A 17,883-nucleotide genomic window follows, 5' to 3' on the forward strand; every position below is an offset into this window, starting at 1 on the left:
AACCGGGACTCTGATGGTCTGAAGGGAAACCTCACGTGAGGTCTTTCCCTCACTGGCAATCACTGAGAAGCACTAAAGCTGGTCCAGAGGAGTTTCCTGAAGGAATCCCAAAGACACAGGGTAAAAAGTCTGAGGAGATGGCAGGGAGGTGGAGGACAAAGTGTGAGTGATAATAACCGACCTCCAGGACCCCCTCCATCCTCGTATCCGTGAGCTGCCTGGTTCAGAGGCAAAGTACCTCAGACACCTGGGTCACTGGATCTGCCTGGGTCCCTGCCCTGACTCTTGGGAACCCTGAAGGGTCCACTGATAGATGTATCCCTATCCTAGATGGTAGCCCCAGTTTTGGGGGTGTTCTGACCACTCATTTCTACAATGATACAGATCACATGATATCAGATTATGTCCCGCCATCTGCAGACCTCTTCGTTTCTTAACAGAGGCACAACTTGGGAGCACGACTGTCTGGGTTTGAATCCTGGCTCTGAAACTTAAACTCACGAGCTCTAAGGCATTGGTGGCATTACCTGCCTGTGACAGCCTCACCTGAAAAAGGAGCTATAATAGAACCTATCTCACAGGGTCACCCTGAGAAGTAAAGCCATTGCCATATAAGCATTTGTTCAAAACAACTCTGCTCAATACTCTGTAATAACCTAAATGGGAAAAGAACCTGAGAAAGAAAAGATACACGTATATGTATAACTGAATCGCTTTGCGGTACACCTGAAACTGACACAACGTTGTTAATCAACGATACGCCACTGTAAAGTAAAAATTCTTTAAAAAATAAAGGGAGATGCAAAATGCAAATCAACAACAACAACAGACAGACAAGTATGCAACACCGCCCCTCAAAAAAAAAGTATTAGGGTAAGGGTAAACAGAAATAACATGAAGGGAGGAGGTGTATGAAAGGGAAAGAATGATAATACTTTAAGCCAGATAGAATAAATACCTTTAAGACTTTCCCTTTTTTTTTTAATCTCCCCCCCTCATATGTAATTAAATGGGCCTCCTTTCCTCAATAAAGCAATGGATTTCTGCTTGCTCCAGAGAAAGAGGGAGGGAGGAGTGTGAAGATAATCGCCTGAAACTAGAAAAGCCTGACAAAATTAGTTGTCAGTCTGTGGGTCTAAGAATTTGTTTTGCTACTTTTCTTCAGTTTTCAACCGCTGAACAAGCGTCAAATAAGACCGCTCTGAGGAATGGTTATAAAAACATTCCTGGAGCTCAGGAAGTACTTGTAACAGAACGACACTGATTAGAATATTTTACTCTACTTAGGTCAGCGATTATACTCCGTCTGACTCACCTTCCCGGCATCTTCTAGTTCTTTCTTATCTTTCAGTGCTTGTCCAGACAGCATTTTCATTTCAATAACTCCTGCTACTGCAATGATGGGTACAATTGCTAACAGTAAAAGTGTTAACTGCCAGCCATAGATTAAGGATATAACAATGCCTGTCCCAAGATTTGCTATATTCTGGGTAATTACAGCAAGCCTGGAACCTATAGCCTGCAAAACAAACAAACAAAACACTGTCAGAGAGACACTTTCATATTATCTTTAAAATCCATGCTTATATATTTTTTTTAAGGATTATGGTAATTCCGCTTCGTGAAAATCTCATCTCCTCGGTTATGAAATAAAAAGTAAAGGTTTACTTGTAAGTCTATTTGGTTTCTAAAATGCGGATCTCCACAACTCCAGAATAAATACTAAAAGTAGATCAATCATTCAGAGTTCAATTACATATTTCTCTCTCATCTGATTTTTTAATACCAAGAAAATTTTCATTAAACAATGACACCGTGATCCCTAATGCAAACTCTGCAAATTAGCAGGATAACACAGTCTGACAGTTATATTCAACTGGGACTGTTGGAAATTTCCAGTGTTAGATAGATACATAGCCACCCATAACTTAAGCCCAGTATTTGTCATTGAGGGTATACAAACACTGCGTTGGCTAAAAAGTTCGTTCAGCTTTAAGTAAAAATAAAAAACATTTTTCATTTTCACGAAGAACTTTATTGAACAATGTATTCACTAACTGAATGAACTTTTTGGCCAACCCAACATCTCTTGGCCTATTTCAGATGCTTATACTGTTTAGAAAAAATACACAGAGCTGGGCTTCCCTGGTGGCGCAGTGGTTGAGAGTCCGCCTGCCCATGCAGGGGACGCGGGTTCGTGCCCCGGTCCAGGAAGATCCCACATGCCGCGGAGCGGCTGGGCCCGTGAGCCACGACCGCTGAGCCTGCGCGTCCGGAGCCTGTGCTCCACAACGGGAGAGGCCGCAACGGTGAGAGGCCCGCGTACCGCAAAAAAAAAAAACAAAAACCTTTCAGATCATGTCCCTCCTATATTCAAAACCCTACAATGGTTTCTCATATAATTTCAGATATGATGCTGATCTCAACTCTTATATGACTTTCCCTTTCACTCATTTTATTCCAGCCACACTATCCTCCTTGCTGTTTGGGGAACAGTTGTAGAAATAAATGCTCCAACCTCAGGGCCTTTGCACTTGTTGATCCTTCTGTTCAGAATGTGCCACCCTAGACATCTATAGGGCCGGCATCTTTCCCTCCTTCATGCTTCTTGAATATGTTGCCACATCATCGAGATTGCGGCCTTCCTTCCCCGACAACCAGCAAGCCCCTACCACCATATCCTGCTGCCATTTTCTTCCACAGCTCTTATGACAATCTGACATCCCATAAGGGCTCAGGAAGGCCATGGCTGTTGTCTCTTTTAGGAAGTTCCCAGTTATTTCAGGTAGTGTACGTTCTGTTCTGTTAGATTCTGCACAGCTTGAGCTAAACCTCAATTTCTGTTGATTTGTTTGCTTTAAGTATTAAAGCAACAATGCTCAAGGTTTATATTGAGATTTTATAACTGTATCTGCTTCCACATTCATAACCTAATTTATTTTTACAGAAGCCCCATATATTAGTTATAAGAAATGTAACCATAGTACTCTTACAGAAAGATTAAAAGCTAAAGATTGCTAAGGTTCAAGGGAGGGAAAGACATGGCAGAGATCACATGCTTTTTTCCCCCCAAATTCCACATCATCCTGTAGATTTTTGTCATAAACAGTTGTAGTTAAAGGAGAAGTTGTCACTTTATCCACAAATCAAAATCTGCTGGTTCAATAGTTTCTAGTTATATCCCTTAAAGAGATTCACATAGTAGCAGACTTTAAGTTTTATAGTCTGAGCAAGTTGTTCCTTCTACCCTTGTTTCAATTTTTTCATGCTCTTTGCATTTCTTTCAATCTTTTTTTTTTTTCACATCTTTATTGGAGTATAAATGCTTTACAATGTTGTGTTAGTTCCTGCTGTATAACAAAGTGAATCAGCTATACGTATACATATATCCCCATATCTCCTCCCTCTTGCATCTTCCTCCCACCCTCCCTATCCCACCCCTCTAGGTGGTCACAAAGCACCGAGCTGATCTCCCTGTGCTATGCGGCTGCTTCCCACTAGCTATCTATTTTACATTTGGTAGTGTATATATGTCCATGTCACTCTCTCACTTTGTCTCAGCTTACCGTTCCCCCTCCCCAACCCCCAGGCCCTCAAGTCCGTTCTCTACATCTGCGTCTTTATGCCTGCCCTGCCACTAGGTTCATCAGTATCGCTTTTTAAAATTTCATATATATGCGTTAGCATATGGTATTTGATTTTCTCTTTCTGACTTATTTCAAATCTGTATGGCAGACTCTAGGTCCATCCACCTCACTACAAATAACTCAATTTTGTTCCTTTTAATGGCTGAGTAATATTCCATTGTATATATGTGCCACACCTGCTTTATCCATTCATCTGTTCTTTCAACGTTTTTAAGATTTTCTTTGCTCCCCTCTGAACTTTAGTGCCCCTTAACTTTCTTACAGCAACTACACACATTCTTTTTTTCAGTAGCTATTATAATTTTCTGGGGATTAGCAAAGCATTAACACAGACTGAACCTTCATGATATGATGATAAATACTTCCTTTTCTAAATAATTATCCTTCCACATGTATTTTGTTAATAGCACGAATAAGATGGCAAATAACAAAACAAAGCTTATAAGCTATCTATACACTATACAGTACATGCTATTTAAATAGTTAACATTTTTTTGCCATAAGGCACTTGATATATTGCATAGGTTAAAGTTTGAACATTTTCTTAATGATGAGAATTAACTGTAGGGAGAAAATTAGTTTCACGCTGAAATTCAAAATGGCCCATTAGGATAATCACAGCAGAAAGGAGGCAGTCGGTACCCCTTGAACTTGAGCAGCATCATTGGCAAGCCTGGTCGTCAAGGCTCCCGTGGTGTTTTTAGGGTCATCAAACCAGCTCACATCCTGTGACACAGAAAATGATTTCATTATCTTAAAGCCCGATGTTTGAGACCCTCAGCTCAGAGGGCAGTGACAGCGTCAGGTTTATTTATCACTTCTCCTCCTACATTAAGCAGTCAGGATTTGATACTGAATAGACAAGAAAGGGACTTAAGAGACAAAGTCATAAATAGACCATTTCATTTGTCAAAGCAACTTTTTGAGTGCCTACTTTGTTCCAAACATAATTTTTAAGTGTTGGATCTATTCAACAGTGAACAAAAAAGACAAAGTCGCTGATTTCATGAAGCCCAGATTCTAGTGATGGAAACCACAGATAAAAATATACCATGCCAGGTGATAATAAATGATAGGAAGAAAAATAGACTGGGGTAGGAAGGAAAAAAAAGTGAGGAAAGGCACTATTTTATAGATTGGGAAGGGGAGAGAGAAGTCCTCTTTCAGGTGACGTTTGAGCAGAGACTTGAATGAAGAGAAGGATGAGAATATCTGAGACAAGGAAGAAAGAGCATGTGCAAAGGCCCCGAGGAAAAGGCATATTTGATCTGTTCACATACAAGCAAGAAAGCTGTAAGGGCTGCCACCAGGCTTTTTTTTTTTTTTTTTTTTTTTGCGGTACGCGGGCCTCTCACTGGTGTGGCCTCTCCCGTTGCGGAGCACAGGCTCCGGATGCACAGGCTCAGCGGCCATGGCTCACGGGCCCAGCCGCTCCACGGCATGTGGGATCTTCCCGGACCGGGGCACAAACCCATGTCCCCTGCATCGGCAGGCGGACTCTCAACCACTGCGCCACCAGGGAAGCCCTGCCACCAGTCTTAAAGGCACCTCTGTGGGAATGTGTAAAGCCAGCTCTTCCTCTGGACAGACTTCTGTCCTCACTGGGCTCTCCCACTCCTCTCATACCCGCATGCAATGAACCAATGGGTATAGAGTAGACTGTGTATGGGAGAGGGGGCGAAACTACAGGAGACGAGGTCTGAGAGGTAGTGGGGACCACATCGTGTGTGACCTTATAGGTAACTGTAAAGATTCCAGATTTGGGGACTTCCCTAGCAGTCCAGTGGTTAGGACTCCACACTTTCACTGCTAAGGGCCCGGATTCAATCCCTGGTCAGGGAACTAAGATCCCATAAGCTGCACGGCACGGACAGTAAAAAAGAAAATAAAGAGTCCAGGGACTTCCCTGGTGGTCCAGTGGTTAAGAATCGGTCTTGCAATGCAGGGGATGCCAGTTCGATCCCTGGTCAGGGAACTGAGATCCCACATGCTGCAGGACAACTAAGCCCGTGACTCAACTAATGGGCCTGGGTACTCTAGAGCCCGTGCACCGCAACTAATACCTGATACAGCAAATAAATAAATAAACATTAAAAAGAAAAAGAGTCCAGATTTTACCCTGACCAATATGGGTAGCTTTCAGCAGGTATGGGGCAGAGGGATGTGATTTGACTTTTTATCTTAGAAGAATGATTCTGGCTCTTGGGCGATGAACCCACTGGATTGGGATAAGGATGGAGGCAGCGGGACCAGTTAGGAGGCTGTTGTAATATTAAACAAACTAGAGTCGAGGACGAGGACGAGGACGACTCCAAGGTCATTAGCCTGCACAACGGGTAGAATGGAGGTGCCGTTTACTGATATGCGGAAGGACCAGGAAAGGAGAAAGCCTTGTGGGGTGGGGAGAGTCAGAAATTCAATTCTGGAAATATTAGGTATGGAATGCTTAATAGACATTCACACAGAGAAGTCAAATCAACAGATAACTGTGGTTCAGGGCAGAATAAACCAATTGGGTTTAAAAAAAAAAATCGACAAAAGAAATCTAGATTAAAATTTAGCATTCAGGGTTTCCCTGGTGGCGCGGTGGTTGAGAGTCCGCCTGCCGATGCAGGGCACACGGGTTCGTGCCCCGGTCCGGGAAGATCCCACATGCCACGGAGCAGCTGGGCCTGTGAGCCATGGTCGCTGAGCCTGCGTGTCCGGAGCCTGTGCTCCGCAACGGGAGAGGCCACAACAGTGAGAGGCCCACGTACCGCAAAAAAAATTAAAAAATAAATAAAATTTAGCATTCAACATAAAATAGGATTTTCTTTGGAAAACTACTTACACTTTTCAATACAAAAATACTAGAAAGACTGTGAGTTTGAAGTACCAGTTTACGTCTGTTACAAGAATAACTATGGTCCTAAGAAGTTACCTCGACGGGTGATTTGCAATTAAAGCAGTACCTATCATTTTCCCCAAAAATACTGAAGGAAATAACCACGGATACAGTATGTATCCATTTGCTTTTAAAAATTGTTCAGTGCTTAAGTGTTTCCCCCACTGAAATGTAACTTCCGTGTACTAGGGACCATTCTGATGTGAAGGCCTTACAATAACTAGTATTATGCCTTGTCAGCAGAATGCCCTTAATGCATGATGGCGGGACTTAATAATTTATGGAGAGGGCATTACACAAATCATCAGCTCAGCTTCCAAAGAATAATGGACCTAGGAGTTGGCCTGGGGGCTGTAGGGGCAATGGGGCATTTAGCCCTGGACCAAAGCCTTGAGTCTAAATCGAGTGTCACTTATAAATACGGTTTGACCAAAAATCCTAACACAGGGCCCTCGACCAAACAGTGCTCTTTCACTCACTGGATTCAGTCCTGGCTCTGTCAGTCACAAGCTAGCAATCCCCATAAATAAGTCTTCTTTTTAAGTGGCAGGGGTAGGAGTAGGAAAGAACTGAAGAACGAAAGACAGCTGGGAAAATGTGAATGTCATCTAGAAATCAACACAGCCAAGTGGTGTTCCTCAGCCATGGTTCAAGTACGCCCAGCATATCCGGGGCATCCAGATGGAGCATCATAGTATTAGTGAGTTTAAAATGGAAAGTTACAAAGTCACAGACAAAATTTGCGTGATTGTTAAAGAAACTTTCCCCTTTGAACTGGGCTGCTCTGGGTTGCATGTCCAGAATCCCCTTCCCCCTTTCCCCAGAAAAACATTCACATCTGTCTGTCCTTAGGGTTCTGAAGGTGTTAAGTGTGAGAGACATTCCATTAAATCATTATCAGCTAGCAACACTGCAGCTGGAATTAATCTACCAGTCTAGCCCCAGCGAAGAAACTGAGCAGCAGGGCATGGGCCATGGGGATGACTTCTGATCTGTGGAAAGAAAGGGTACAGGAGGCATTTCCTGGTGGGAAGAAACACAAGTATCCTGGGTTTCCCAGGGGAAAGACGGAAAGAAAGAGAGGAAAGGGATGAGAAGCATGGAAGATCGCTTCCACCTACTCTGCCTACAGCTGCTGAGACAGAGGCTGGAGGTGAATCTGCCCTGGAGACTCCCATTTGTCTCGCGGGAACCTCCGTCCTTGCACCCACCCAGAGGAGACCTCCCAGGGCAGGGCTCTGAGCCTGACCCGGTGGGCGGTTCAGCAGCATCTCTGATATGCGATTGAGGGAAGATCAATACAGGAGCTCTGAGTAACCGGACGGCGCCCCACTGCTTCCCCGCAACACGGCACAGCGGGGCGTTTTGCATATCCCAGGCACAGCCTTCAACAGACATACCTGTCTCAGCATGGATCTGAAAACCAGGTATCGGAGCCGCTTGGTGAGGATCTCTCCGGCCTTGCCAAACGTGTAGCCCTGTGAAGAGTAACATGCCCCAAGGGAAAAGACTTGTCAGAGACCCAGCCGCTGATGACACAACAGGAGGGGGACTTGGTGTCACTGCTAAAGCAGGACACCAGACAAAGTCAGAAAGCCCGATTTCAAGGCGTGGCTCTCTTTCGGTGACAGTGTACTACGGCGGGTAGCCGCACTGCTGGCAGAGCCGGGATCGACACTGCCGCTCCCCAGGTGGGCCCGTCGGGGATTTATTAGGACGTGGTTTCTCTGTCCCCCGTTCCCCCTCCCGCTTATTTCTCCCCGTGAAACAGGGTCTGTCACTCAGGAAGCTGGGGAGTTGTTCCCAAGGCAGAAGGCACTCTAAACCGGGGGTTTATATTACGTATCATCCAAACCAGAATATTTTTGAGCGTGAGAAGGGGGGATATATCATAAGTACACCAGGACCCAAGGTGCAACCTGGGAAAACAAGAATATACAGCCACCCCGGCCATAAAAGATACAGACAACAAAGATATCAAATTCTTAGTTTCCAAGTTAAAAAAAAAAAAAAAGTCAAAGTCTAGCAGCAAAATAGTTGGAAAGACTTACAGAGAGAGAATTTTCTGCACTGCCCTTCCCCTTTCCCCAAGGATATAATCTGTGTCTGGGAGGAAAGAAGAGAGTTTGGGGAAAGAAGAAAGTAAGATGTGATTGTATGGCCATGCTGGGCCCTGTCTGGGGAGGAACGAGGACAGACCCTCATCCCAGTGAGTTTGGGGATACAGGACCAGAAGGAAGCATTGCTCCCCTTTCTACCTGGAGCGCTGGGGAGTGGCAGTTTACGGATGAGGCTTGCCACACAATGGCCTGCAGAAAGCTGAGCGGAAATGGCTGGATGGTGTATCAGAAGAGGAGAAGCCCTAATAACAGCCTAGTGTGTTGGACATTACGGAGAGCGAGGGAAGAAACACGTGCAAAGAACACTCTTCCACGTGCTCCTGACCAAGGAAGACAGGTTGGACCATGTAAGGGAGGGCCACCAGCCCCTCGGGTCACCAGCATGAGGCAGGGGGGCAGGGGAGGTGCACAGACCACCACCCTCTGCCCAGTGCTGTAATGCTGCCTAACCCTTCTGCGAAAATAGACACCAATCCAGGGAGAAGGGGGAGAGGAGAAACCCTGGATTAACTGAGTTGAGGCCTGAAGTTATCAAAATGATTAACTTTACTTGGAAATGACCAGATGAAGGTTTCTGCTATCAGACTGAATGAAGTCTGAACTATCTTGCCCACTACAGGAATGTTACTCTTGCTATCTTGTTGAGAACTCTCATTAAGTACTTCCCAAACATTGTAAGTCCTCAGGACAAACCTATAATCACCACTTTACAGAAGAAATGGAGGTTGAGAGAGGCTGGTAAATTGCCGGAGGCTACAGTTCTAAGGTGGCAGAGTTGGAATCTGAATCTTCGTCTAAAAGAATCTTAACCAGAATGAGAACCCAGAGCCTGGGATTTAACCCCACAGTCAGCTCCTTCCTTGTATTTCTAAATGAGGAGTTGGCATTCTAACATCACCATTAGGCACTGTGCCACCTCTGCACTTCTGAGGTCCTGGGATTCAGAGCCTTTGTTTTCACCTTGGTTTGCCAAGCAAACCAGGCTCCAGTTTCTCTGAGCATCATTATGTTACAAAGGTACCACTTTAACTGCCTTTGCTTCACCAATTCATATCTCCAGCTCAAAGCCTACCTCCCTCCAAATTTCTTAACCAACTGCACCCTCAGCAATCTCTACCTTCTCCCAACGCCTGTGGCATTAATAGTTGGTAAGGCAATCTCACATACAATTAGAGTATCATATTTATTCTAGTACGATCAACTTCCCCAAAGAGACTTCAAGTACTCAGTAACAAGAGTCCAGAGCTTTGGACCTCCTATCATGTCCAGAAAAGTGTTCTGTCTGTTCAAAATATGAATACATGCTTACACCATGTAAAATAAAGAGACCTATTGAGAGTTCTATCTTAAAAAATTATATGTGACTAATCATTCATTCATTTAATAAGTGATTGTGTTTACAACTGCCTCACACAGACCTAGAAACTTAGTCTTATCATCTCTTTTAATCATCAAGCATCAGCTACCATTATCCCCATTTTACAGATGAGGAAACTGAGGCTTACACAGTTTAAGTTACTTCCTTGCCCAAGGACACAAAATTAGCAACTGGAGTAACTCATACTTGACCCTAGCCTAACACCAAAGCCCACACTGTCTTACCATGCTGAGCTTTTTAGAGCACTTAATTCCTTGCAATTTCATCTCAGCCAAATGATTTGCAACTTGTAAAATCTGAGTCTTTACAAATGTTTCCTACAGTTTTTGTTTGAAGACTGACATTTTTCCATCATTAAAAGTGTTCCTTCTCCTTTAGCAAAAGATAAATGATAAACTCTTCAAACATTTTTAAAATCAGCGTAACTGGCTTATGGGGTTCTGGGTTTTGTTGTTGCTTTTAGAACACTGGAAGACATTTCTCTAAGTATTTAAACTGACTGGCAGTACTTATATCCAAACATATGTCCAAGGCTCCCCTAAATCCCATTTTTTAGAGCCTAGTGTCAGCAACAAATTGGTACTTGCCATCTTCCTCTACAAGGATTAAATCATGTGCTGCTGCAGCTGCTGACTTTCAACACCCCCTGAAAGGAGTTCAGGGTGGAGAGCAGAAAGGAGGCACTCTGCGCTCTGGTAAAAACTGGCAGAACAGGTCTTCAGATAGATATTTTCAGGAGCCAATTTTATGAGCCCAATTCCTGTATCTCCTCATATCTAGAAAAGCACTAAAATCCTTCATGGTGACAACTGCTCCTCGTGACTAACAGAAACCTGCAAAAAATATGTGCTTGATTGCAATGTACTCCCCCTTCGCCAAAATCATATATATACTGACCTTCCCCTCTCCCTCCTAGGAGCAGTTTCTCCAAGCTATCTGAGATGCTGTCTCCCTGGCTGCAGTCCTCATCTTGCCCCAAATAAAACTTAACACATGGGACTTCCGTGGTGGTGCAGTGGTTAAGAATCTGCCTGCCAATGCAGGGGACACGGGTTCGAGCCCTGGTCCGGGAACATACCACGGAGCAACTAAGCCTGTGTGCCACAACTACTGAGGCTGCACTCTAGAGCCCGCGAGCCACAACTACTGAGCGTGCATGCCACAACTACTGAGCGCGCGTGCCACAACTACTGAAGCCCGCACACCTAGAGCCCGTGCTCCACAACAAGAGAAGCCACCACAATGAGAAGCCCTCACACCGCAACGAAGAGTAGCCCCCGCTCGACGCAACTAGAGAAAGCCTGTGCGCAGCAACAATGATCCAACGCAGCCAAAAAAACTTAACTCGCAACTCTCACATTGTGCATTTTTTTTAAGGCAACACCAGCTTTCATTTCCAATCACCAGCTTAGATCAAATACTCTCTGCTCCCTCTGACTTCATTAACATTTCCAGTTGGGGGAGGAGAAGGTGGGAAGGAAGTAAGCAAGGGAGCCAGAGGAAGCAAAACATCTTTGTTTTAAAAATGTCAAAGCAAGTGGCTGCTAACAGCCCGGCAACTAGAGGAGCAATTCTACTAAAAGGCAAGTTATCACACAGATGTTTAATAAATTCCCCCAGATGAACAATGGTACATTTCTCAAAGTGAAAATGTAGACACTTACCTGAAGGAAAAACGTAATAAAAGAAATAATTCCAAGGATTAGAAACAAGAGTGAAAACAAGTTACTATTCTGTCGTTTGGTTTCAGGATCGTCATCTCTGGTAAAAACCTGTCAAGAAAATATTTAAAGGGTTTTCAGTACCACTGAAGAAATCATTTGAAGTCTGACCCATTTTGCATCTAGCAGAGTATTCGGGGTCAAGGGAGCCTTAGTATGTGGAGGTCAGGCTGGCTTCCCTAAAGGGGGACATATTCTGCCTTCCCTGGGGACCAAGAGTGGGCCTGTCATTCATCAGTCTATCCAGCTTTTTTCTGCTCATACTACTTCTTGGAGTAAGAGTGCCACAAGGGGGTGCCACACCCACCACAGCAGAATTGGGAACAAATACTCTGTCTTCTTCCTTTGACGGGAAACTACAGTGTGTGTCAATCTATTGTTTTACAAGTTGGACATTTCGAACTGTCCCAAGGTGTCTGGAGACACATCTGCTGATGTGGTTTCGGTGAACCCAGGAAAGGTGCTCATTCATTCAGCCCAAGCCTCTCCAAAGAAAGGAGCTTCCTTGAGCCAGCCTCTGTAGGATGGCCAGTTAGATAGCCGGTGGGCAACTGCAGCCAGCTGACCTAGAACCACATGTGGAGACCTGGGTTAGAAGAGCTTACAGGATGCCCTGGGCTTCAAGAACAGAGAATAACCATGCCACAGGGAAAGAAAATCACCTCCCTTCACAGTGGGCCAAAATCAGTCTTGTGAGAGCCATATTCCTAAGCCAACCCAGACAACTTTATCCTTTATAAAGGGGAAAAAAAAAGCTTTTTTGGAAGAAGTTAATTTTTCTTGATTAGTCATTCCAACAAAAATAAGACCTGGGCTCCCCTGGTGGCACAGTGGTTGAGAGTCCGCCTGCCGATGCAGGGGACGCGGGTTCGTGCCCCGGTCCGGGAAGATCCCACAGGCCGCGGAGCGGCTGGGCCCGTGAGCCATGGCCGCTGAGCCTGTGCGTCCAGAGCCTGTGCTCCGCAATGGGAGAGGCCACAACAGTGAGAGGCCCGCAGAGCGCAAAAGAAAAAAAAAAAAAAAAAAGACCTAACAATCAGTGAGCTCTTACTCTGTGCCAGGCGTTATTCTAAACAAACTCATGTATACTATCCTTTACCCTCACAACCACCTCCTGGGGTTTGTTATCATCACCATTTTACATAGAGGGAAACGGAAGCACAGAGAAGTTAATTAACTTGTTCAAGGTAACACAGCCACCAAGTGATGACCCAAGGCTATACCCCCAAGCAATCTAACTCAGAGCCCACAATCCTAAATTCTGTGTTACAAACCTTCAATGAGGCAGAGAGCTTGTTCCCTACCCAATATCTAGGAGCTAATATGTCTGCCTTGGACCACCTGTTTCCAGGCCTGTTGTTACACGAGGAATGAGGAAAACATAAAATTTGTAAGTTTTTGTTATACACAGCCAAACCTATTCCTAACTAATCCAATTCCTTTTCTTTCCCTGATGATGCCACTGTCTACCTCTGTGCCTGCAAGACAAATGTTAGAACAGGGACTGGCCCCAGCCAATCTATGGTGGCTATGGAACACAACCATGTTTCTTTGCTTCTGAATGGTTACTTGTGCACTACAATGGCAAGGTTGAGCATTTGCAACGCAGACCATCTGGCCTGCACAGCCTAAAATATCTACTCTCTTAGCGTTTACAGACAAAGTTTGCTAACCCCTGGCCTAGAACATATGCTCCATGGAATCAGACACTTCCTCTCTTTCCTGGTACTTTTTCAGCACGCAGAACAGTACGTGGCACAAAGCAGACAATGAAGATATTCCTTGAAGGACTACATCAAACATGTGAACGCCAACCTGAAATAAGTTAGCCAGGCATAGGTGGACCGGCATATTTATGTATCTTTTAATATAATCAAAAGTTAGCGTTTGGTCTATATTTTGTGTAGTGATCCATCTCTTTCTCTACAATGTTTCTAGCAGTTATGACAAAGGTGTCCTCAGCTTGTCTGAACATCTGTCATTAACAGAGGGCACTCCTGCCTGGATTGTAACTTCTTTGTTGAAAATGCCGAAATGAAAAGCAGGTGCAACTGGCATCTGTCAGCCTGCATCTTTTGGAAGCCGTCCCATTTGTTTCCTCTTAACACGTGGGATGGACATCTCACAGAGGCCCAGCGCTCAGCCTGCTTACGTCCTGACAAACACATGAGTCAGAGAGCAGCTCTGTCTTGAGCCAGTGTGATGAACATACAAGGAAGTCTCTTCGCACCCTGGCGATAGGACAGTTCCATTGGACTCAGAGTCCAATGACGGCAGGTAGGGGACAGTCACCTAGTCAGTTTCGTGGACTATTTTTCAGGGATCTCATTCCCAGGGCCCTAGGATAGAAAGCAAATGCCACGACCAAGGAAGCTTTGAAAAATTAGTTTTCCTATCACAAACAAGACTTCTATTCCTACATCTACAAGCTGGTTAGTGTCATATGAAGGTGAGCTGCATGTTTTTGTGGTTTCTGTATAAAGTTACAAACACAAACAGTTCATTCTTTAGTCAGGACTCACAAGTAAATCTCCAAAATGGACATAAACACTTACCCCTATAATCCTTGAAAATATTACTGAAAATGCTGGTTGCAGACCTCCATTTACAATGGCACAAAATATACCAACCACAAAATAAGGCCATTCAGTTATATTCAGCTTCAGAATCCTCCAAAAAGAAACTGGAGGTACATTTTCATCCTGGAGAACACAAAATAATACAACAAACTCGTCAGGAAAAGAACTGATACTTAACTGATTTAATTGATGTACAGTTCTTCTGTATGCAGAAAAATTTTTAAATGAATATATCTTTTTCTTACTTCCTTATCAACTGATGGCTATTTACCTTAAAAAAAAAAGTGCTGACAGATTCTGTTATATCGTTCCTTTATTTCTTAAAAATAAATGATTCCATAAACATTTAAGTCTGACCTGACAGTTGGAACGTGACAAGTATATTTATAAGTAAGGATGAAAGAACAAAAATGTTTGTGTTTGAAGACACACTGTAATCTATCTCTTTACATTATAAATTCTAATTCTAAAATTCTTGTCCTATAAATTCCAACTTGAGTCTAAAATGTTGAGATTTGGATTTGTGGAACAGGCTAGGGGATAGGACAGGAGGATTCTGGATAACCATTTCTTGTTCCCACTCGTATCCCAGCCTTAGCCCACTGGTGAAGACATAAGTCCGCAGCCTCCTCCGTACCAAAGTCTCTTCTGTACTAAGCTTTCTGTTTTGGCTTTGTGGTCCATGGATACTCTTGCGAGTTGATTTTCTTCTTATTAGACTGGATCCTAAATCTTTGGGGGACATGTCCAAGGCATCAATTTCACTTTCGGATCCACCAGCTACATTTTCTAATTCAATTTCATTTCCTTTTGTCTAAAATAAATAAGAAATATGCATAAGCTGGTTAGGCTCAGTTAACCAACAAAAACTAATCGCTTAACAGCAAATATCAAGGAAATGGCAATTTAAGTCTGTATAGGAAAAAGATAAAGTTAAACTGTTATTTTCTGGTGTGATTATATTTGAAAATTAAAACCACTAAATGAGTATTCTCAGAAAATATGCTGAAACAACATGGCATCCGTTCCATGTATCCAGTCATATACTTTTTGTGGGTGTTTTTGGCTCAATCATATTTGCTTTGGACCCGTGTTATCAACAGAAATACGGTGCAAACCATATTGTGAGCCACAATTTTTTTCAGTAGCCATGCTAAAAAAAGTAAGAGAGGAAATATCAATTTTAATTATATATTTTATCTAACCTAATGTACCCAAGGTATTAGATCAACATGTAATCAGTGTAAAGACTTTTTGAGATATCCTGCTTTTTTTTTGGTAGACTAAGTCTAAGTCTTTGGACTCTGGTATGCATTTTCAGCTTACAAACACTTCAATTCAGATTAACCACCGCGGAAGTGCTCAATAACCACATGTGGCTAGTGGCTACTTGAGTGGATAGCTCACCTTTAAGCCTTTCTTAACTTTACTTTTCTCTAATTATCCTTCTTTATGTTCCCTCCTTCCAAGAGAGAGAAAAAACCTCTAAAAAACACTGGTCGGATCCTGAATCCCACCCAAGTATTTTCTCCCTCTTCTCAAGATAATCAACGGTAACATTTATTTATAGCACTGAACACAGCAAAATCAGCTTATGCCCAACATATCGTGCTTTAGGAAAATGCTAGAGTTAGACTATACCTGCATTGTGACAAGTTTGAAGTAAATGCCTTTCTCCTTCATGAGTTCATCATGACTGCCTTTCTCCACAGTGACTCCATCATCAAGACCAGCAATGACATCAGCATTACGAACTGTGGACAAACGATGCGCGATCACAATGGTGGTCCGGCCTTCTCTGGCCTAAAGAGAGAAAAATTTGGTTTTGGAATACATGAACAACTATCTGGAAAAATTCATTAATTCAAGTTATATTTACTGACCGCCAATGCCTTGGATATTGCAAAACTGTGTAAGCTATATAAGATAGTCTCTGCCTTCAGTAAATGTATAGTTAGTGGTTTAAAGTGATGTTCTAAAAAAAATTTTAAAATAATAAAAATAAAATGATGTTCTATTATAACTATAAACACAAATATGATAGTCTCATATTAATATTATGTAAGCCTCTAAGTATTTTAACTCAACCTCTCGTAGCCTGTTTATAGTAATCATCAGGGGCTTATATAAAGTAAAACACCCTACAGCCCAAGAATTGGTCAATCAGAGCAGGTACAGGCCAGTTGCTATACTGGTGCATACGAGCTAGCATCAGTCCTGGGAATCACCATGTCCTATCTCACAGGACATTGGGATGATCAAGACAAATAATAAATGTGAAGCAACGAAGTACAGACTTCAGCGTTACACTGATCTGAACTCAAATCTTAGTTCTGCCATTTATGAATTCCAGGAGTTTATACAAAGCTTTTAACCTGTGTGAGGCTCAACTTATTCATATATAAAATGGGGATAATAATATAGTGCTAATTTTTAGAGTAGCTGTGATAACTAAATACAACAAGCACAGGAAGCACTGTGACGTACACAGTAAATGCTTAATAAATGATTCTTATTCCTAGGGAGAAGCATTATGGAAAACTGAAGAGCTATGTAAATGTTTAAACGCCCAATCTCATTTTTATTTTCGTATGGAACAGAGCCAGAGAACTAGAACTCGCCTGAGATTTCCTTAACCTTTGTAACTCCCAGTGCTTATAATGTTTGTTACTCTATATTTCTCTCCAGGAACTAGCAATAAAATTCTCAAAACAAGCTAACAAAAAAAAAGGTATCAGGATCAGTATGAAAAAGAGAAGTGAAAAACTCTGAGAAGAAAAAAAAAATACATGTCAGAAAAATACTCTCTAGGTGGTAGCAACTAGAAAGTAGAGAAGACAACGGATCAGCTCCATGGATGTTTTCAAAGTCGGGGATGTGCTATTCCCCCCCAAAATGTGCATGCTAAAGAAAAGGTATTTTTAAATGCAACCTTTCTAAATTCATTTTATTTATAATTTAATACATAGTGCCATGGTAGAATTATAAGAAAATACAGATGTGACATTATAGATAAGCAAAGGGAAGGGGGAAAACGCAGCCACAATCCCATCTCTTTCTATTTTGGTTCACAGAAGTTTTAGTGACCTGCTTTTTCTTCTCTCAATAATCTATTACGCACTCTGACAGGATGTTTAGAGAAACAGCGTTGTTCTGTTATTACACAGAAGAGGAACTGGAGCAAATATGAGTTCATCTTTTTTTTTTTTTTTTTTTTTGCGGTACTCGGGCCTCTCACTCCTGTGGCCTCTCCTGTTGCGGAGCGCAGGCTCAGCGGCCATGGCTCACGGGCCCAGCCGCTCCGCGGCATGTGGGATCTTCCCGGACCGGGGCACGAACCTGCGTCCCCTTCATCGGCAGGCGGATTCTCAACCACTGCGCCACGAGGGAAGCCCGTGAGTTCATCTTTGAATTCTACTGGGACACTTCAACTTGGAGCACTTATGGGTTAAAAGGTTTCCCCGTTTCTTGTCCTCACAGAGTTGGCCTGGTTACCATCATACACCAGAGACCAAGCACAGTGCCTGGCACAGCACGAGCACTCAAGTCCAAAC

General features: G+C 43.1%; 1 protein-coding gene across 2 annotated transcripts in view; it reads right to left on the reverse strand.

Annotated features, from left to right (window-relative positions):
- ABCB1 (ATP binding cassette subfamily B member 1) overlaps positions 1 to 17,883 on the reverse strand; it is a 128,851-nt gene that overhangs the window by 22,460 nt on the left and 88,508 nt on the right. For both annotated transcript variants that reach the window (XM_082846349.1, XM_082846348.1), the window contains exons 15-21: positions 15,971 to 16,132; positions 14,967 to 15,143; positions 14,306 to 14,452; positions 11,694 to 11,801; positions 7,932 to 8,009; positions 4,290 to 4,373; positions 1,316 to 1,519 (exon numbers count right to left, since the gene is read on the reverse strand). In XM_082846349.1, the coding sequence (XP_082702475.1) occupies positions 1,316 to 1,519; positions 4,290 to 4,373; positions 7,932 to 8,009; positions 11,694 to 11,801; positions 14,306 to 14,452; positions 14,967 to 15,143; positions 15,971 to 16,132 (960 nt within the window). The remainder of the gene's footprint in view (positions 1 to 1,315; positions 1,520 to 4,289; positions 4,374 to 7,931; positions 8,010 to 11,693; positions 11,802 to 14,305; positions 14,453 to 14,966; positions 15,144 to 15,970; positions 16,133 to 17,883) is intronic.

The sequence above is a fragment of the Leucopleurus acutus genome, assembly GCF_964270905.1.
Source record: "Leucopleurus acutus genome assembly, chromosome: 9".
In the NCBI taxonomy this organism is placed as follows: domain Eukaryota; kingdom Metazoa; phylum Chordata; class Mammalia; order Artiodactyla; family Delphinidae; genus Leucopleurus; species Leucopleurus acutus.